At 44.6% G+C, this 21635-nt stretch overlaps 1 protein-coding gene across 1 annotated transcript; it reads left to right on the top strand.

Annotated features, from left to right (window-relative positions):
• The first annotated feature begins 3496 nt into the window (after nt 1–3496).
• DHX36 (DEAH-box helicase 36) lies at nt 3497–20558 on the top strand. Its single transcript, XM_042881201.1, has 25 exons — nt 3497–3691; nt 3787–3908; nt 4769–4979; nt 5561–5599; nt 6040–6210; nt 6967–7046; nt 8043–8117; nt 8245–8411; nt 8976–9057; nt 9566–9706; nt 10880–10982; nt 11854–11941; nt 12503–12558; nt 12670–12734; nt 13205–13348; nt 14009–14126; nt 14744–14842; nt 15682–15855; nt 16172–16258; nt 16916–16999; nt 17126–17225; nt 17312–17402; nt 18352–18472; nt 19050–19202; nt 20214–20558. The coding sequence occupies exons 1-25, from the start codon at nt 3497–3499 to the stop codon at nt 20397–20399; spliced, it is 2952 nt and encodes a 983-aa protein (XP_042737135.1). The 3' UTR covers nt 20400–20558.
• The last annotated feature ends 1077 nt before the right edge of the window (nt 20559–21635 follow it).

Genomic DNA, 21635 nt, shown 5'->3' with positions numbered 1-21635 from the left:
AATGTCTGAATGTCTGTATTTTATTTTAGTGACTCACATCATTAAACATTTTAAAGTGTCTGGAAGCCCAAGTTGTAATTACTCAGTAGATAACAGCTAAGAGAAAACTCCTGGTTCCTGTATTTGGTAATTTTCAAAGTGTCTTCATTTATCACTTTATGAAATGTATTTAGATTTACATTTTTAAGTGCTTATTTTGTAATAGCTTTTAAGAAAAGAAAAAAAAAAGGCTTCTTCCTTTCCTCCTCTGTTTATCCTGCCTGAACTTTTAATGTATTTCAGTGACAGCTTGACATTTGAGGGCAGTGTTTGTCAAGGACTGTTTGAGGGTGACTTGAAAGAGACCTCATCTCTGCTCAGACACCATAGCAACTGACTGAGGAAGTCCCTCGGAAAATGTGATCTGCATCAGCCCCTGCCCTCCCCCTGCTCTTAGGAGCTGGGCTGTTGAGTAATTCAAAGGGTAGAAAACAAGAAGCTTCAGAAGAATTTTTGAAATAATCTTAGGTAAGCAGTGTATCCAGTGCGTTGGAGTTTCCCTTTGGTGGCACATACATGCACTGAGAAGAAAGTTAAGCCAATAGAGTTACAAGAAAAGCAAATATGTAATAAGCAGAACCAGGCTTCAAATCCCAAATGCCTCAGTTGAAGGGCTAATTGAAGTAGAAGGTATGGCCCAGTACTGAAAGGTACATTTCTTATTCTGGTCATGATGGAATATGCAACTGACAACATCATGCTATTTCGTAAGAAGTAATAATTAAATTTTACTTACACACTGTTTTACCTTTATAGATTTGAGGTTGATATATATATTCTGGAACACGATTCCACTTCCTGGTATGTATCACTATAATGATTTCCAAGGTGAAGCTCTGACTGCTGTGTTTCTCTCATGAATTTTGCAGATTCAGATCTCTCAGAGCAGAATAAATTCTGCTTTTCTAGTCCCAAGTAGCAGCTGCATTATCCATACACTCCTGTAGGCTGAATGCTTTTGTTTGTTTTATAAACAAGGTGATGTGAAAGACCTTCAGTCCTTCCAGACAAATCTTTCCATAGAGGCGGCCCTCCTGCGTGCTGCAGTGCTGCTGTGCAGCAGCAAGGTTCCTCCGTGGGGTCAGAGCTGTAGCGTGGCGCCGCTCCGGCTGTGGCTCACCTCAGTGTTCACCTGACAAGTTCTGTGCTCTGGTCAGGAATTGGACCTTAGGGAATCATTAGGAATTTGACTTGGATGAATCTCATTTTGGATTTCTGAAAGGAGAGCGCTGTGTTCTGACCTCTCTGAGAACAATGCTGCTGCATAAAGAAATCATGTGTTTTGCATCTTGATAGTGTGCTGCTGAAATGGATGAAAAATGAATGTGGGCAGTGGATAAAGGGATTTGAAAAGGCCCAGTAATTGGCAAAATACTGGGAGCATTTTAAGAAATGCATCTTGGCATGTATATTAGAAAGTGAGCTTTAAATAAATAGATACGCTATCCTTCCAACATGTAAATCCACACATCTAAAGCAGATATTTGGATTTGTGATGTTTCCTTTAGAATTTGGTTTTTTTTTTTCTCAGTGTTAAGAAGACATGACTGAAATGCAGTAGTTACACGCATAGGAAAGGCAGTTTTCCCTGGCGTTGAAATCCAATTTGTGCACATCCCATTCATGTTACACTTCAGCAGAGTAAATCTGTTAATGTCCCATAAGTTGTGCTCCTGCAAAGTGATGAGGAACTCAGTTAAATATGATTCTTGCTTTTTAATTTGATTATAGTATCAGTTAAATGTAATGGCCTTATGCATTATATATGTTGTGTTTGAGATAGCCTGCAGTTCCGTTCCATTACTGGGGTGCTCAGATCTCCTGGCACCGTTACCTGTTTTGAACCAAAGTAGATCCTTGTAGTCTCATTCTCATCCCACGCTGCTGTTGAAGGGCAGTGAAGGGTGAATACCTCTTGGGAAGAGTTAATGGAGGAACAACTGAAAGCTGCTGTGCTGCTGTGTCCTCGTACCAGATTTGGCTTCCAGAGCCTTCCTGTGGCTCTGTTCCATTTCTCCACAACAGTTTATTCATCAGTCCGCATCTTACATTATGGGTAGAATAAAACTGCATAGAAGTTATTTGTTTGTTTGGGCTGATGTAAAGGTGGTCAGTCACTCCCAAGATACAGGAGCACTGCTGCCTATTGCTTCTGCCCCCAGTGCCCATGCACACCTTGCCTCACCATGATTTTAAAGAGAGATGACATAGGAGAACTCTTTGGAAGGATGTGTAATGTTCTTCCATGTTTGGTTCGCATGGGCACGTTGCTCACATTTCATGAAGGGATCTTGTAACATTTCTTGGATTTGCAATGATTTATTGGGTTTTCCTTGGCTCTCTTTGCTCCCCAGCAGTTCTGCAGAAAGCTGTGACATTGCTATCAGCTGTGCAGTGAGAAGGCGAGGAAGCATGGAGCACCTTCAGGTCTGCATTACAGCTCAGGTGTGGCACGAGAGGAGGGAAAGTAAGGACAAATATTCCCTGCTGGATTTCTCTTTCCCATGTGCCTTCCTTTCATTTACCTTTCAGATGGATTTCCTCATACCCTCCCATGCCTGTGTGCTCTGTACTCAGCCCGTTTCTTCTGGGTAACCTCACCCAAAATTCTGTTGCTCTCTGTGCTGACGACTCAGATATCTTGCTCTCTTCCTCGCCCGTTAGTTAATTTGAATTCTTGTCTGAGCTTCTCTGCCATTTCCTTCTACCTGAAACAACAGCACTGCAGCAAACCCACACATTCCTTACACGGATGCTCTGAGAGCTTCTGTGGGGCAGGCTGGAGGCTGGGAGGGACAGAATAAGCAGGAGGTGGGATTGGGGAAGCATTCGTAGTGCCACAGTGGTGTTTTGAGGCACCAAAAGGAACGCTAATTATTGTTAAAGGAGTAATAATTCTGTGAATAGTTTGATGTAGATTAAAATGTTTAATTTAGCACCCCAGAGAGCACGCCTTGCAGAGCAGCGTGAGCTGTGGAGTGTGGCAGAGCAGTGTGAATCGTAGAATCATGCAGTGGCTTGGCTGGAGGGGACTTCAAGGATCATAAAGCTCCAACCCCCTGCCGCAGGCAGGCTGCCAACCTCTGTATCTAACACCAGCCCAGGCTGCCCGGGGCCGCATCCAACTGGCCCTGAACACCTCCAGGGATGGGCGGGGCATCACAGCCCCTCTGGGCAGCTGTTCCACCATCTCTCCGCTCTCATAGTGCAGAACTTCCCTCTGACATCCAACCTTAATCTTCCCTCCCTCAACTTCAATCCGTTTCCGCTGCATAGAAGCGGGCGGTGCTGCCCGCCGGGGGGCGGCGCCGTGCCGTGCAGCGAGGGTGGCTCGCTGGGGGCGCTTCTGGCCCTGCCGGGACTCGAACCCGCGGACCGCGGTGGGGGCGGGGCCCGCGGCCGGCGGAAGTGAGGCGGCGGAGGAGGCGGGCAGTGCCGCCGTTGGGTGCCGGCGGCCATGAGCTACGAGCAGCGCCGCGACTGGGGCCGGGGTCGGGGCCGCGGCGGCGATGGCGGCTCCTCCGGTGGTGGGGGGCACGGGGGCCGCGGCGGGGGCCGGGGCCGCCATCCCAGCCACCTCAAGGGCCGCGAGATCGGGCTGTGGTACGCGCGGAAGCAGGGCCAGAAGAGCAAGGAGGCGGACCGGCAGCAGGTGGGCCGCGCGTTCTGCGGGGCGTCGGAGCGGCCGGGAGCAACGCGCGCTGCCGGGCGGGGCGCGCTGACCGCTGACCGCCGCGTTTCTCGCAGCGCGCCGTGGTGCGGATGGACGAGCGGCGGGAGGAGCAGATCGTGCAGCTGCTGAACGCCGTGCAGCCCAGGGCCGAGAAGGAGCAGGAAGCCATGTCGTGGTGGTCCGGGGACGAGGACGGGTAAGGAGGCGGGCGGGAAGGATTTCGCGGCGTTCTTCGGCGAGGACGGCGGATTGCTGGAGAACTGCCCGCACGCCGAGCGGCCGGGCGCTCCTCGGGCTGCCTGGCGGCACCGTGGGACGCAGGGGGAGAGGGGGAGAGCGGGGTGAGGTCGGGGGCTCGGAGGTCCTTTCCGTTTTTGCCATGTGTTCGGTCCTCCTGAGGGGGCCGGCGGCGAGCGCTGCTGTAAAGGGCTCCGCCGGGTTGATTGTGAGCTTAGAGTTCCAGATTTTCTCTTAGGATCGCAAAGCCCTGCCTGCCATTGACCCCCACCCAGCAGGTGGCCGGAGCTTCTGAGCCCCGCACCTCGGGCACGCTCCTAGGCTGGCGTCAGGCTCCCTTTTTCTGACGTTGTGCAGCATTGGGAAGTTAGTGGTCTCTGTGAGGTAGGACTCAGTCTTAACGCTTTGTCTTAAAGGACTTTAAACAGTATCAGTGAAATGAGCAGCTGTGTGTTATGTTCATGTGCTGGAGTGGGGCAGGTGAGTCCCTGGTTGAAAGACGCAGTTATGGAGCAGCAGTTTCAACAGTGCTTTGGGTGGCAGCTCTCTGAGGTGTTCTGTGGCCTTGTTAGCTTCCTCAACAGGTAAAGAACACATTACACCTTCAATACTGTTGTAGAATCTTTGTTAACTGGTGGTTTTCAGACTTAATCATATTCATTTGTCACGTTCTCTTTAGGTTAGGAGTCAAATAGCTTGTCAGCATAATTTCTCAGCAATAGATATAAGGTTTGCTTGGCACGGCTCCCTGCGCTTTCCTCAGAGGCCAGATACACGTTGGATAATCTTTGAAGTTTCTGTTCCCTGCCCTCATTTCAGACATACTCCAGAACAGCCTCCAAAAGTGAAACCAGGTGCTGAAAAAGCTGAAAAAGCTCCTGTAAAACGGCGACCAGTCTTGGAGAAAACACTTCTTGATCAGGATGTGGAATATCTCTTTGAAAAAAGTGATCAAGATGCGGATTTAGATGAGCAGCTTAAAGAAGACTTGAGAAAGAAGAAATCTGATCCTAGATATATTGAAATGCAGGTACTTTCCCAGGTTAAGGAGAAAATAGGTACTACTTTGTCAGAAAAAAAAGTCCATCGGCATTTACAGGATGTGTCAGCAGGACTGGGATTAAAAAGGCAGACTGTCAGTGATGATTTCTGGTTGCTTAAAATCCAACATTTTAACTGTCCATATCATTTAGTTGGGTGGGAGTTCTGGCTTTCTTTTTTAAGAATTTTGTTTGTGTATTTACTTATAAAGCTAAAAGTAGGGTCGTGGGCTCTGAGGGGATACCTCTTAAAAATGTAGTGCAAGTTGTTCTGATGGCCGTATGTAGAGCTGCCCAATGAAATGTAGTTAGCATCCATCAGATGGGAAAATGGTTCAGGGTCTTCCAGCTGTGTGTACCTCATTATGTGCTGAACTGTTTTACATTTTTACTGAGTGCAACGACATTGAACACGTGCATGGAATTAAGTTCAGGTCTGGTGGCCCCGTTCAGCCTAAGCTGGGGAGTTTGTCCTGTTGTTTCTGACTTTAGTCTAGGTCATAGTTGGAGTCTGCTGTATCAATTCAGTGTTGAAGTGGTATTTTAAAACTGTTACTTTCTCATTTCTCAGAGATTTCGAGAGAAACTCCCTTCATATGGGATGAGACAGGTAAGCGTGTATTTAAATTGAAAGGAGATGTATTTCTCATGTGAAGTTTGTGTAACTGGGACCAGTGGGAGGGAAAGCTTTCTTGCCTTCTATGAAGGTACTGAGGCCTCCAGAGTTTTAGTTTTTTCCAGTATGCCTCTGAGGTTTGTTGCTTCATGATATGCAGGAATTTATTCAGCCTCATCGGTACTGGTGGCATTGTTCATATAAATGAGGGTGTGTGGGTTGGCCTTACGCACGTGAAGTTCAAATGTACAGGAATTACCTTTGTGTGGTGTAAAGTAAACTTCAGTATTAATAGAAACAGAAAATATCTGTCCTTTAGTTACCGTGTGTTTTCCTTTAAGGTCGTGTTACAGTAACAGGGACTTACCAAAATACTTCAGACGTCTGCTGTGGATCGTAATACTGAAAAACATTTTGTCTTTTTTTGGAAACAGGAACTTGTAAACCTCATAAACAATAATCGAGTGACTGTAATAAGTGGTGAAACTGGCTGTGGAAAGACAACACAAGTGACACAGTTCATCCTGGACGATTACATAGAGCGAGGGAAAGGCTCCACGTGCAGAATTGTTTGCACTCAACCCAGGAGGATCAGTGCTATCTCAGTAAGTGCTGTGAGGTGGGGCTGCTGCTGTTTGTTTTCTTTAGTGTCTGACCTGTAATTCTGAGATACAATTACTGTCTCATTCTGTTTGAAAGAAAATATAGTTTGTACTGGGCATAAGGAGCCAGTGTAAGTTAATTAGCTGAGTGTATGGTCTGCTAGACTAATTATAGCTAAGATCTGAAGGAAATGACCAGATAAATACTGCACACCTCTCAAGGAGACAAATCAACTCTCAGGTGGCATCATGCTGGACTTAAAGCTCAAGGTTGGCATTCAGCCAATTCATACTGCTTTCTATCAGTAGTCCTGCTAGACTCTTGCAAATAGCAGCTCTGTTAATACACACTGATGTGTCATTTCATGCGTTCTGGTAGGAGTTAGAATGCAAGCAGTGTACATTCCTGTCCCAGGACTCAGTCGTGATTTATAACGGTGCTTTTAATGGATCTGGGCGGTGAGGTTGTGAGTTGAAATGAACAGTGGTGTTGTTTCAGGCCTCTTAGAAGTCTATCAATAAGAATATGACACTTAATTCTCTAAAACATATTTTGGGTTGCAAGCCTGTTTCTGAGTTGCTGACAGAAAACAATCACTTGGCTTTCAGAAAATGTGTGCTTTTCAGGCTTCTGTTGTCTGTGTTGCATCTTGTTTCTAGCTATTTCCTACTGATGAGTAGTTAAACTGCAGCTCAGCCTTTTGGTTTTTTTGGTACATATACATTTAATGTGTAATGCGTTTGTTTTTTTGTTTTAAGGTGGCTGAGAGAGTTGCAGCTGAAAGGGCGGAAGCATGTGGTAATGGCAAGAGTACAGGATACCAGATTCGTCTACAGAGGTAGAAGAGGCTCTCTTGGCAATTTTTATTCCTTCTTGTGAAGTGGTATCTATTGTTATTCTAGCAAGAAATAAGTGAGAATTAGTTCTCACTGTAGACAAGTGCTTTTACTCTCTTACTTTCTCCAAATGGAGTTCCTCTGAACGGCTGATATAGGGAATAATGGGTTGAAAGCTAGCAACAAGTGGGTATTACATTCTCTGTTGCATGTGAGTGAGTGGTTTGAGGTTGATTTGCAAAGTCAGTTCTGAATGTCAAGCTGTGTAGCAGTGGTTAGCACCAAACTATTAAGATATTCTACAAGGCCCTGCTATGGATAGAGGTAAAAGTGATGCCTCTAATCCATGAATTTCAAGGAGAAAATGAAATGCTGAAGAAGAATGTTGTAAGTTACATTTCTGGGCTAAGTTATGTATTTGCTGCACTGAGCAATTTTATTGAGATCAGTTAATGAGAGTTAGGCTCATTAATGAGAGTCCACAGACCCAGTGCCACAGAACTAAAGTTACTGTGTTTGGAGTCATTAGTAATGCAAAAAAAGCCATGGAACACTTCAGCAAATAACAACACCTCACTTAAGATTGATGGAAATACTGCTGGAGGGACACAGCAGCTCGGTCCTTGCAGTGTCTGAGCTCAAGGCATTAGTTCATTGATCTCACCTGCACTTGTCCTTAGTGTTTAATCAAGAACGACAGTGCTGTAGAATTTAGCCTCTAGCTGTTGTCTGTGTTGAGTTCGGGTAACTGTAAGAATTTGGATCAGCAGATGGATGTAGGAATGATGTTTGGGAAGCCAGAGATCTGGCAGTGGTTGTTCTCCATACAAAAGGATGCATTGCTGGCTATTCCTTGTTCCTCCAGCTGAACTGTGAGCAGGTTCAAGTGTGAGGTGTGCTTCAGTGTCCATAATGACTGTCCGCGTTTTGATTTTAAGCTTCTGAAGTACTTTAAAATAAAGAAGAGAACTGAAGAACTCTTAATGTATCTCTTCCAGTCGGTTACCAAGGAAACAAGGTTCAATTCTGTACTGCACCACAGGAATTGTCCTTCAGTGGCTCCAGTCAGATAAGTAAGTTTCCCTATTCAATAAGGAACCGAATACGATTATCAAATGATTTGACCAATGACTACATCTGTCAATCTCTGTTTTCTATTACTGCAGAAAGTAAATGTTGAATGTTGTTCTTCTGTTTTAGGCATTTGTCCAGTATTAGTCATGTAGTTCTTGATGAAATTCACGAAAGAAATCTCCAATCAGATGTTTTAATGAGCATTATAAAAGACCTTTTGAATGTTCGCTTGGATCTGAAAGTAATCCTGATGAGTGCTACTTTAAATGCAGAGAAGTTTTCCGAGTATTTTGGTAGGTGACATGCTTCCTGTGAATGTTCCTTTTAAGTAATTTAGACATCTGTTACCTAATGCTCAAGTTACAAGATTGATTTTTTTATCAGAACTAATGATTTCATTTTTCTCAGATAGTCACCAGCTGCTGGAGGGTCTTATTTCCTCAGTGCTGTTCCATAAGGAGCAGATGTTTCTGCTGTTGTTACCCAGACGTATTGCAGGAATTCTCTGCACAGTGTTTCTGTAGTGAATATTTACTGTGATTACTGCGTGTTAGGAGTCATGAGTGGGCAAGCAGAGTGAAGCCTTTTGTTCTTCATATGTCAGTGTTTATTCTCTAGCTGGAAAGAGGTGAGCGTGCAGGAGAGGGCAGTGCTGCCTGTGCTGCTTCTGTTCAGTCACTTCATTTGGAATTGAGTTCAGCATCTTCTGTGAGAATTCAAAGGGTGGGGGGGAAGCAACAAAAAAAAACTCCATAGACTTGGAACTATATTGCAAAAACAGTGAAAAATGCCTGTGGACTTCAGTAGTGCAGCATTTTATTTGTTGTTTTAAAAACAACTTTCACCTTTCTCAATAGATAACTGTCCAATGATTCACATACCTGGGTTCACTTTTCCCGTGGTGGAATACCTCCTTGAAGATGTAATTGAGAAGTTGAGGTAAGAGTATTTTCTGGACACCACTGTAGTTCACAGTTTGGTTGGTTTTGGCATTTTATTGGTGTGTATTTTTGAATATTATTGCAGTATGAATAACCTGCCAAAAAATCAGCTGGTTTAAGAAGGAAAATTGCACTGGAAAGCAGACATCATCTTGCAGAAAAGCTTTCAAGAGGCATCAGCAGCTTTTAGTGTAGCAATCTGGGAACACTGGCTTTGAGGAGGAAAAAATCCTGCTTTTTCTTTTGGTGTGGTGGATTTTTCAGGCTGATAAGCTAATCTTTGATTTGTTTGTTTATTTTTCCCTGTTCTCATGCTTACTGGAGATGGCACTGTTATTTATCTTAAAAAATTGGTAAATTTTTTCAGGAAAAGTGTATCCATTTATCTCATTATTTGGTATGGCTGAAATACTGTGTATTGTCCACAGTTTGGAAGAAACAGTTGTGCAGCTGGATCAAATGACTTCAGTTTCAAATGTAATTAAACTTGTTCTTTAACTTGAAAGATACACTCCGGAAAACACAGACCGTCGGCCACGGTGGAAGAAAGGCTTCATGCAAGGCCATATAAGCAGGCCAGAAAAAGAAGAAAAAGAAGAAATCTACAGGGAACGATGGCCAGAATATTTAAGGCAGCTGCGGGGCAGGTTGTTCTCACATTACTCTCTTACATTATTTGTGGTTTTTCTGTTTCTCAGCTGAGAAACAGAATTTTATTCTGTATTTTAATACTGTGCTTTCATCAATAATGGAGTACTTGATCTGTGGAAGACGAGAATGATGGAAGTGCCAGTACAGTTGGCTCTGACTGCTGGAGTGATCTAGCCAGTCACAGAGATCTACCTTCCTTTGCCTGTGCAAGGTTTCAGAGAGCTTACAGCTGTCGGGTTCACTTGCTGCTGCTATTATTGCCCATTGCAGTCCTCAGCATAGCGTTGGGCTGCTTGTGCTTTGCTCCTGATTTCTTGTCAGCTTTGCTGTGCTTCAGGTTTTTTTTTCATTTTTCAGTGGTAGATCTCACAGTATGGCACTCTTGTAATCAGCATAGTACAAAATGTGCTGCTGTTCTTTCTTCCATAAGACTTTTCCTCAGAATATTTCAATATGCCTCTCAAGTGGTTTGAAACCAAGCTAAAGCGTTTTGCCTCTCAAGCACCCAGCAGAGATTTGCCACTTGAGACATTCTTTTTGCTTGCCAGTGTTTGACCCCTTTGGTTAATTAGGTAGTGGGGCAATTGTATCTCAGGAACAGCATTTTTGTTTCCTCCTGTTTTATCTTACCTCTGCAGTTTGTGACATTCTAAGTATTCAGCTAGATAAAAATAATAATAATAATGGCTCGGTTTTGTCTCCCTCCTAAGGAAACAAGTGATCAGTCTGTCTGTTCTATCCCATGGTCCACTTGCCCATTTGTACCTCTTTGTCCCTTTCCCAACCAAGTCTGTGGAGCAGGTTGCTAATTGGTGTTAGGTTTCATGAAAAGGAAGGGCTGAAGAGATGAGGTGCTTCCTGCACTCACTGAGAGGGAGGCATGAATTGAAGGGGGAGCTCAGGCTACAGGTCCTACGTAATCCATGAGGAGGAGGGAAATTCATGCAGTCACAGTGGCGTTCTTTAACTTAGCTGACTAACCTGGCAGCGGTTGTTCTGAACAGAATCTTGAGAGCACGTTGTCTGTTCAAGTGTTGTATCTCCAGATGAAGAAAAGAGAAATTGAACAGCAGCAGTGTACATGGATGAGTAATTGTGGAGCCTTGCAGCGGATGTGAGTGCATGACTGGGTGTGGGTGAACCAACGTGCTTCCTTCTGCTGCCCGCAGGTATTCAGCGAGTACTATCGATGCCTTGGAAATGATGGATGATGACAAGGTAGACCTTGACCTAATAGCTGCACTTATCAGACACATTGTTCTGGAAGAAGAGGTATGTTTCTGTTTCACAGCTTTGTATTTTCAAGATACAACTGAATTGTGGCCAGTGGCTGTCACAAATAACTACCAACTTCATTCTTATCATCATAGATATGAGGTCTTTTGAATGTCTTTAGAGCAATCTAGTATCTTTAAGTTGCAGTAACCTAATTGCAGTATTAATTTCAATTTCTGCTTTCTCTCTATTGTTCGTGTTAGAGGAAGTGGCTCTTGGAATATAAAGACATCAGGTTCTGAGCCTGAGAATCCTAATTAGAGTCTCAGTAAAAAGGATTGTCCAGTAATACTGTTAGGCATGTTGTTATCAGAGTGCTTCTGTGCTTGAAGAGTAACTTCTGTTATCTCAGGTAACTTGCACAGGTTACGTAGAACATACAACCTGGAGTTATGTATTCATTTCTCTGTTAAAAAACCAGCCATGGAAGAGCTGATACTTCATCTGAGTTCTTGAAAAGAATTTTGGTTATTAAGAATGTCAGATTATTTGAAATTTCAACTGATAGAGCCCTGAAGCTGTGGATAAACTTAATGTTTCTTGCTTTGTTCTCCCTTGAAAACTCAAACATTAGCTTTTTTGTTTCATTGCAGCTCAGATTCTTCAAATGTTTGCATGGCAGCATCTAAAACACTGCAGGGAAAACGTGCCTGAAAAGAAACTTGGGTTTCTTAAGCTTAGATAGGTGTGCAGTGCACTTTTTTTTTTTGTAGAAAATTAAACCTGTAGGAGTTGTCCAAACGAGGAGGTTTGGGATCTCACTTAGCAAAAGGCATACATCAGTGGGCAAGGAGCTCTTTGGTTTTGTGCCCAGCACGTAACATTCTAACATGCTCCTTTTCCCATTCATTTTCTCACTTACCTACAGGACGGTGCAATTCTAGTGTTTCTTCCAGGATGGGACAACATCAGCTCTCTGCATGATCTCTTGATGTCACAAGTCATGTTTAAGTCGGGTAAAAAAAGAACAGTTTTTTTCAGTAGTTAATGGTACATTGCTTTGTTTTGGTTTCTAGAGGTTAATGCAAGCTGCTTCAGTGGAATAATGGGATGATTTTTGTAATCACAGATAAACATTGAGGTAGCTCACAGGTTTTTATGTTCTGAAACAGGAATGCATTTCAGAATTGGCCCTTTGTTGAAACGAGCAGCGATGTGGTGGTGGTAGTCCTGGTAAAAGACAAATTCTAAGAGCAATCTCTTGAGCTTACAATGCAGTTGTCATCCTTACAAAAAGGGTCTATTTCCCCCTCCCTCCCAGCCCCACATTTCATTATAGCTGGTGTTTAATTTGTTAAAGTTGCATCTCCATTAGGATTTATCACCTGCATTTAACACTGATGTATTGAACTGCTAACAGAAAGCAGACGAGTCCATGTGCCATTATTCAGAATAAGAAATGGAAGCAGTCATTCATTTGCAGCATAGTTTCTCTATTCTGCATTCTTGGTTTTATTTTTTGCCCTGTATGATTAAAGTTCCTGTGCTTACGCCACATCTTCTCCTCTCATTTTCAGATAGGTTTATTATCATCCCTTTGCATTCCTTGATGCCTACAGTTAACCAGACTCAGGTAGGCGTTTCTTCTGTTACACAGTGAAGTAACATTTCACAACAACAGAAAAGAATAATTGTGCGTGTGGTTGGTTTTCCAAGCATGTCAATGGGCTGTGGGTGATTGCAGGTGTTCAAGAAGACCCCACCAGGAGTCAGGAAAATCGTGATTGCTACCAACATTGCAGAGACCAGGTAAGCAGCAGTCACATGTGTGTGTGTGGCCCCTGTAGGTTTGGTACAGCAAATGAAAGCAGAAGCCTGCTTCATATTCCACAAAGTATGTTTTAAAGATTCATATCATTCATTTATTAAATCACAAATGTCTCAAAATAAAGACCAAGCTGGAATTTTCTCCTGAAAATTGTCTAAAAAAATCAAAATGTGGATGATGATACGACCTGCAGTTGTTGTGTGTGATAGCTGAGTTGGCTGTCCTCAGCAGGCTTCAAAACTGCATGTGGTGACTCATGCCAGACCTGTCAGAATAGAGCAAGCTTACTGTTGAACTGTTCAGTAATGCACTTATTAATGACCTGCTCAATACCAGAATTTTTGTTTCCTACTCGTGGTTTGGGAGGGGACAAAGAAAGCCTAGATTTGTAAATTGTAGGTTGAGCTTGCAAAGCTGGAGAGTTATTAATTTTCTCTTTATTTTTAAACAGCATTACAATAGATGACGTGGTGTTTGTTATAGATGGTGGGAAAATCAAGGAAACCCACTTTGACACACAGAACAACATCAGCACAATGGCAGCAGAGTGGGTTAGCAAAGCTAATGCCAAGCAGAGGAAGGGTCGAGCAGGAAGGTAAGGAGGAGGCTGGTTAGGAAACGTGGTGATGTTAACTTTCAGCTGGCCTTGAAGCACGTGTGTGCTGGAGGTGCTGCCTGCTTACCCACACCTCCAAAGCAGGCAGCTCAGTGCTCTGTCACTGCTATGGGAGGAGCAATTTCATTGTTTTCCTAGCAGACTGATGAAACTTTGCTGTGTTCTAATCATGAGTTTCCTTTCTTTTCACAGAATGGTAAATCTTGTTCTATTGTTTATTAACTTGTGTTGGTAGCATTTGCCCTCACTTTTGAGGCTACAATATATTAAAGCTAAAATTGCCTACAAATTAACACTGCTCAGCTCTGTACCAAATTATTGTTTGAAGCTTCTCTACATCTCAGAATTCCTTGTGGAGTATTTTCTGTTTCCTCCACACACCGTACAGTTTTTCTCTGTTCTTCTCATTGTTCCTTTTGAGCAGTTGTGAGATCTGTGTGTTGTGCCTTTGTTTCCCTGTTGATGGGTCTGCATATGTGAAGCTGCAGCAACTGTTACACCTGTAATAAATCCATTCTAATTTTCAGAGTGTTTTGAAGAACTACTTACAGGTGAATGCTTATAGTATAGGTGAATGCAATCACGGTGTCCCAATGTCTTGAAAAACCCACACATTTTTTTCCTTTAAATCTATTCCAGAGTGCAGCCAGGCCACTGTTACCATCTGTACAATGGGCTGCGTGCCAGCCTGCTGGATGATTATCAGTTACCAGAGATCTTGAGGACACCTTTGGAAGAGCTCTGCTTACAAATCAAGGTAGGCATACGTGTCTGCAGGTGTTTGCTTTTCTGTTGGTATAAAAGGTTGAAAGCTTAAATGATTGCAGCTCTGAGCTTAGAGCTGTCCTTAAGTGTGAACTCTGATACACCATCAGAACAACGCATTCAGCTGACAACTGGAGCAGTTTTGGCAGAACCCAGTCAAACCCAGAGAAATGGTTGTTTAGGATAAATAAAAGCTGAAGCGTTGATGCAAATTTCAACTGTGCTTCTTCTCAAAAAAAAAAAAATCATTTCATCAGAAGTGCTTCTGTAAAAATGCCAGTGAGTGAAGGGAGGATTCCTTAACATCAGTTCTGGGTAAAATTCTTCTCAGGTAGCCACGGGTTTCCTTTTTGCAAGTTTATGCTGAATTCCAGCACATACCTAAGGAATGCCTTGTGTGTGCATTCTGAGTGAAGGAGTAGAGATGTGGTGAGATTTTTCAACCAACACATTTCTATTTTTGCCCTTGCTCAATTACCAAAATCCTAAATTCAAACTGAACTACTCACACCTTTTGTAATCAGCACGGTCACTGTGTTCTGGTTTTAGGTAGGTAGCCACCTTTCTCCAGTTGCTGCAGGTTTGCTGTTTCTGTTTGCTCTCTTCCAGATTCTAAAGCTTGGTGGAATTGCTTATTTTCTGAGTAAACTCATGGATCCACCATCTCGTGATGCTGTAATGCTGGCCATTAATCATCTGATGGAGCTGGTAAAGTATTAATTAACATCCTGTTTCATGCATGCAAGGAAAATTGTTACTTTTGGTGTTTGGTAGGAAGATTATTCTGGCTGCACAAGGTCCAGACATTTGAAACACTACATTATGCAGACCCTTTATATCTTCAGACTGTACAGTGTTCTGCCATCCTGACTGAACGGAGAAGGCGGTTTCACATCAAGCAGCACATAAACTTCCAGGATTAAGCAGTTCCTGAATTGCTGAAAATGCTTGGCACAACTTTTATTTAGATTCCCTACAGACACTTACCTGGGTAGTTCTGTAAAACCCTGCTCGTGTGTGATTGTATCAAGAGTTCCAGCCAGTTCAGTGGAGAGTTGGAGGCGTGTTTTCTGTGGGCAAATAAGAGAAAGGTCTCATCTGTGAGTGTGCTTTTGGATGATGGGGAGGGAGAGATCAATGACGTGTTCATGTTACTGGTTCCTTGCCCTGCCAAGGCTGTGTGAGTAGCAAAAGAAATAAAAACCAGAAGTGATAGGAACAGAAAGGTATGGATCTGGGAAAACATGCTTGGCCAAAAGAACAGGAGGGCACTCAAATGTTAATCAGTCTTCATACTTCTGTACAGAAGGACACTGACCAGTAACCACGTGAAACACAATTAAAGGCGGTTGCTCTTTCATTGTATCTCTTGAACGTTTCCACTTCTGCATCACTCATGGTCATTTTCCTGCCTCTACCCCCTTATTAAAGCCAGCTGCCTTCTCCAGATACTAGGCTTTCCTTTGTTTTCTAAGTTTTCCAATGATTGTTTCAGGGAAATCCTCCAACCTCAAATCTCAGTAATACTTTGTTTTCCTTTCTGACAGAACGCTTTGGACAGGCAGGAGGAGCTGACTCCGCTCGGCGTACATCTGGCACGGTTACCAGTTGAACCACATATTGGAAAAATGATCCTCTTTGGAGCTTTGTTCTGTTGCTTGGATCCAGTACTTACGATTGCAGCAAGCCTTAGCTTCAAAGACCCTTTTGTCATTCCTCTGGTAACGTTTCTAAAACAGGAATTGAGATTTTAAGAATCTCTGAAGAATGTTAGAATACCTGTACTGATACAGTGTAGTGTGAGAGCACTTCAGTCTCACTTCTGTGTCAATTGCACTTCTTATCAGTACTGGTTGCCCACACGTACTGTGATGTACTACTACACATTTGCCTGCAGAATACTGGAAGTAGCATTGCTTTCTGTGCATGCTGCATACAAAGTATTGCTTTATGTATGTCCATTAAGCTGGGGAAGAGAACTGGGTGGAGGAATGGCCTGTGAGTCATGAATACTTTGTAAATTCCAATTGTTTTTAGGGCAAAGAGAAAGTGGCAGATGCCAGAAGAAAGGAGCTGTCGAAGAATACTAAAAGTGATCATCTGACTGTGGTGAATGCTTTCACAGTAAGGATGCTTTAATGTTTCTCTTTCAGAAGCTTTTACTTGGGCTTTAAGCTTTATTCTAAGGAAAGATCCGATCTGTGTGTGCTCTCAAGTATTTATTGGTTTCTACCAAAACAAAACCAAATTAGTTTTCACCCTTCTAGCCTCGTTTTCCGCCTCAGTAGCCGAATTTCTCATGGATGTGCTGTTGGAAACATAACTTCATGGTTATCTTGGTGCTCTAAACCTGTGATTGATGAGAGATGAGCTCAGTATGCTGTGGCAGCCCTTCAGAGGTCACTGAGTCAGTGCTTCTCGTGCTCTGCGGTACGGTGGGGCTGACTTCAGAAGTGTTGGAGACTTTCTGTGTAGCATTGGGCAAGGAGGCCACTAAATGAATGGTGTGGAAAAATGGTTGCTACTTCTAATGTCAGCAAATAAATTTATGGCAAATTTGACTAGATTCCACTTCTCACCATTCAAAAATGTTTCTTTACTCAAATGCTGTGTATGTAATATAATACAGAGAGTTGGAAAGGTCTGCTTTCTGTCTCATAGAGGGGGAAAAAAAAATGTAATTTTTGTTGACCTCCAGTTTTTTGCTCTCTTTATTTGTTTAATTTTTGTTAGTAAATTTTCTCCTAAAAGATTCCTTTGAAAGATGGTTTGAATTTCCAGGGCTGGGAAGAGACTCGTCGGCGTGGATTCCGAACTGAGAAAGACTATTGCTGGGAATATTTCCTGTCTCCAAATACTCTCCAGGTAACATTCTGGCTGTTAGGGGCAGGGGAAGAGGAACATGTTGATGGGGAATAGGAAGAGGTGGGTGGTTGTTGCTTTGTTTTTGCACAGCATCGTTCTGGGACTGTTGTTGTTGTTGTTTCCTAGATGCTGCATAACATGAAAGGACAATTTGCCGAGCATCTGCTTGCAGCTGGGTTTGTGAACAGCAGAGACCCCAAGGATCCCAAGTCCAATACCAACTCAGGTAAATGATGAGGGAAACTGAAAGCTTTTGATCAGTCAGATTCACAGTTGGCAGAACCATGTTACTTACTTTGCTGTCTTCTACAGATAATGAGAAGTTGCTCAAAGCTGTCATCTGTGCTGGCTTGTATCCAAAAGTTGCAAAGATCCGGCCAAGCTTTAGCAAAAAGAGGAAAATGTAAGGATTTGTGTGACCTTTGTTTGCATTGCAGGTAGTTTCTGTATCAGGTAGAGGGGCAAGGCAGAGCAATGGCTAAAATGCATGAATGAATCTCTTTGTACAGATCCTCCATGGGTGTGGGTTACCTCATTTGAGAGCGAGGGATCTGAGATAGGATTGCTGATCTTTACTTACAGGAACTGAGATGTTGTCTGACTGTTTGGATATTGGCTGATATGTGAAATAATTGCTGTGACATTATCATACAGTATGTGATGCTAAGATATGTTGATAACACGGCTGGAGAAGGAGATGCTGTCATTTTCTTCTACCTGCAGCAGCAGTTGAAACACTGTCCCCTCTTGTTGTTTGTCAAGACAGAACCCAGCAATTCAGGTCTTTTCATCTAACACTTGTCATATTGTCAGGCTCTTCATTCTTAATAACTGTTATTCCTAATAATATATACTTATGAGAAGGGATATCTATGCTCTCATGAACATGATTTAAGACAGAGTGAAGGGTTGAACATTTGGATCAGCTTTCTGAGCAAGTAATGCAGAAACAGCAAACTTAAGAGCAGTCACTGTGCCTGGAATTAAAAACAAAACAAAAATTAGTGATTTTTTTCCATAGTAAATATAAGTGTAGGTGGTCAGAGTTCTGCCTAATTTAGTTCTGTCTGCAGCTGGCACTACCTCTGGTCGGTTACTTCTCCATTTTAAACTGAGAAGGGTGTGCTTAAAATTACCTTAACGATGCACTTAACAGAAGGTTTACCAGTCTGATGGAAGTTGCTGTGTCTTTGCATGTTGCCACGTGGTGGAGCTGGGTATGAACCAGCTGCAGGGAAGATTCAACTCTGAGATCCAGCAAACACAAGATTTGTTGCACTCACCCCTTTGCTGGACAGGCTGGTTCTGCTGAGCTGTCAATATCTTCTTTTTTATCTTCTTTTTTTTTTAAGGGTGAAAGTTTGCACCAAGACAGATGGAACAGTGAATATTCATCCTAAATCTGTTAATGTGGAAGAAACAGAGTTCCATTACAACTGGCTGGTGTACCACTTGAAGATGAGAACTAGCAGTGTACGTGGAGGTTTATGTTTGTGTAATTTGATTTATGTAGCTCTTTAATGAGGCTCAATTGAGATGGAGGGAGTATTGAACAGTGCCTCTTACTGTGGCCCAGAAGGTATGGAGCAGCTCTGTTTGAAGCTTTCCTCTTTCAGGCCATGTGTTTGATGCTCCCTCAGGGTCTGTTCCCTGTAATGCTGGTGGGGTTGTTCCATAAGTAACTGAAGCACCAGCTTCTGCTAGGTGCTTGTTTCTGCTTTTAAATAAAACAGTGGATTTTGTATTTCCAGCCAATGTAATGCTTCTGAATATGCTGAGAACCCAAATGCATTGAGAACTCTCTTCTTCCTGTTTGATTGCCACCGGGACAATTAGTTCAATTCTTCACTCTGTGTAAATGACTGCATTTGGGACCATTTTTGCTCCTGTTTCATTTGGTGTAACTCTTCCAGCTGAGTTGCTTCAGGTTTGCTCTGCAATGAATGACTGAAAAAATGATCTGCCAGAATTGTGCTTTGAGTTTCCTGAATGGCTGTGATGTCAGTTGAGATGCTTTCAAGACTGACTGGAAAATTTTGTCTTCTTGCAGATCTACCTGTATGATTGTACAGAAGTGTCTCCATACTGTCTGCTGTTCTTTGGAGGAGACATATCCATTCAGAAGGATAAAGACCAGGACACCATTGCTGTGGATGAATGGATAGTTTTCCAGTCTCCGGCGAGAATAGCACACTTAGTTAAGGTGACTGTGTTCAGTAATGGTGTGTATGGAATCTCAGTGTAGCAGTAGCTCTCCTTGGAGACCTTGTATCACTGTAGAGGTATAACAGATCAGTATTTTTCATGTATTCGCAGTAAATATTCTAGGTATGATAGGTAAACAAAATTTATCTTCTGAAGGTAAGTGTATGAATGCAGACTAAATGGGGGTTGGAGATTCATGATCCTTGAGTTCCTTCCAACCCAGGTCATTCCATTAACAGTGGTGGTAAAAGTAGCATTCAGAACAGCTGAATTCCTGGGACAAAGTGGGCAGAAGCAGGCAGTGATGACCTCCATGGTGTCTGGCCTTAGGAGCAGGCACTCCAAATTCGTAGCCTTGAGTTTTCAGCATAGTAGCTGCACTGATGGGGATGAGGGTTGTGCTGCTATTGCAGTGGTGAAAGGAGGTGGTGTTCAGCTGTGCAGCCTCTGCTGAAAAGTCTGGGGGATGCTGAAAAATTCTGGAGGTTTCAGAGAAGTGTTGGAGGGCAGATGGCAAAGATTTATGAACATGTCTTACAGGAAGAGAATCGAAGAGTGTGATTTCTGTAGTTTTCTGTAGCAAAAGCTCTGTGTGCCCATGAAGTAACCAGATGGATGTGGAAATCAGAGGATGGGGCTCTTCAGTTGGCAGTGATGCTCTCCAGTGGGAAGAGGAGCTGAATGCAGCTGTGTATTACATCCTAGAAATGGCACCTGATTTCTTTTTTTCTAAACCTGAATACTTTTAGACCTGAAATAGTCAGCTAATGAGTGAGTAAGCCAGCAGTGATTGTGTCATAAAAGGCAAAACGCTCGTTCTAGAAAGCTGCCTTTTGATGATTGCAATGTTGAAATGAAATGTGGGAGCAGCAGGTGTAGGGATGAGAGGGCAGACGGCTCTGCTTACTGGGGTAACGCCGTGTGCTTCCTAATGGGCTCTCTTTCTTTCTCTCTCTCTCTCTCTCTCTCTCTCTCTCTTTCTCTCCTTCTATCACCCTTCTGTCTGCAGAATTTAAGACAAGAGCTCGATGATCTTCTCCAAGAGAAAATAGAGAACCCCCACCCTGTGGACTGGGACGACACTAAATGCAGGGATACAGCAGTACTGACAGCTATTATAGACTTAATCACCACCCAGGAGAATGAAAGTGCCAGGAATTTCGCTCCCCGATTCCAGAGCGAGCGCTACAGCTGATGCACTTCAGCTGCTGCGTGAAACCGGCATCCCCTGTTTTGTTTCGTTGTTGATAGCAGTTATTGAGCTGGAGGGAAGGCTGAGGGCAGCTCCTGCAGCAGCGTGTCTGTGTCTGCATGTCTTCTGTGTCGCTTTTTAAATAACAAAGCAGCAACGTTAGCAGTGTTAGTTGGTGTACGTTCGGTTCCGTCCCTCCTCTGAAGTCCCCGTAAGGCTGAGGCGTTCGTTCCTCACCCGCTGCAGCCGCTCCAAGGACGGCTCCCGCTCAGCTCGCTGCGCAGCGCTCCTCAGCTGTCGTTGATGACGAGAGGCGGCCGTGCAGCGAGCGGCTCGTGCTGCGCGCGGTGCTGGGGAGGGAACGCTGCAGCGCGGCCCCGCTCCTGCCCCTCCGTGCCTTCTGTGCCCCTCGGCGCCGAGCGGGACCCCGTTTCCGGTCGCGGTGGAATCCGCCTGAAGGTTTCGTTGTGTTGTTTTTTTTTACTCTCCGTGTCACATTAAAGGACTTCTCTCCCAGGCGCGCTGTCGGCTGCTCTCGGCCCGCTGTGCGGCTCGGCGCTGCTGCTCGGGGCGGCGCGCGGCTGCAGGTGCGGAGATCGCGGCGGGGCGGGGCTGCGTGCGCGGCTCCAACGGTTCCAACGGCTGTGGCGGCCCGGGAGGCGGCGGCGCTGAGGTGAGAGCTGCGGCGGGGCGGCGGGCGGGACGGTGGCCCCGCGGCTGGGTGCGGTGGCGGTGCGGCCCTGCGGGTGGCCGCGGGCGGGGGGCGCCGCAAGGCGCCGTGCGGCACCGGGCATCGCTCCGCCCCGCTGCCCTTCGGCGGCGCTCTCGGGGCTGCGCGTTGTTCTCCTGAGGCCGTTCGCGGATCGGCGCGCCGTGCAGGGCTCCGTGCTGGGCCGCCCCGAGCTGCGGCTCCGCGGAAGGTGGGTGCGGTGCGGTGCTGCCCCTTTCCTTGGGCGCAGAGCAGCGTTGGGCGATGGAGGACCCGCTTGTTTTTGGCTTTAAGGCCTCCTGTAGTGGTTGTAGTGGTGCTTTTTAAACGGCTCGGTTTTTAAAGACAGACGTTGTGTCGGTTAGGTTGCGGGGCCGGGGTGGAGCGGGTGCGGGGCGCGGTGAAGACGCAGCAGTCGATCGGTGCCGCTGCTCGGGGTCGGAGGGTCGGAGGCCGGTGCGGGAGCGGTTGGAGTTCGGGAGCCTCGGGGCTGCGTCCCGCAGTGCGCGGCCGGTGGGGAGCTGCGATGG

Source organism: Lagopus leucura, unplaced genomic scaffold (genome assembly GCF_019238085.1).
Source record: "Lagopus leucura isolate 7727_CA_CO unplaced genomic scaffold, USGS_WTPT01 Super-Scaffold_100029, whole genome shotgun sequence".
NCBI lineage: Eukaryota > Metazoa > Chordata > Aves > Galliformes > Phasianidae > Lagopus > Lagopus leucura.
Note: the sequence above shows the minus strand (reverse complement) of the source record. Positions and strands in the feature narration are given on the sequence as shown.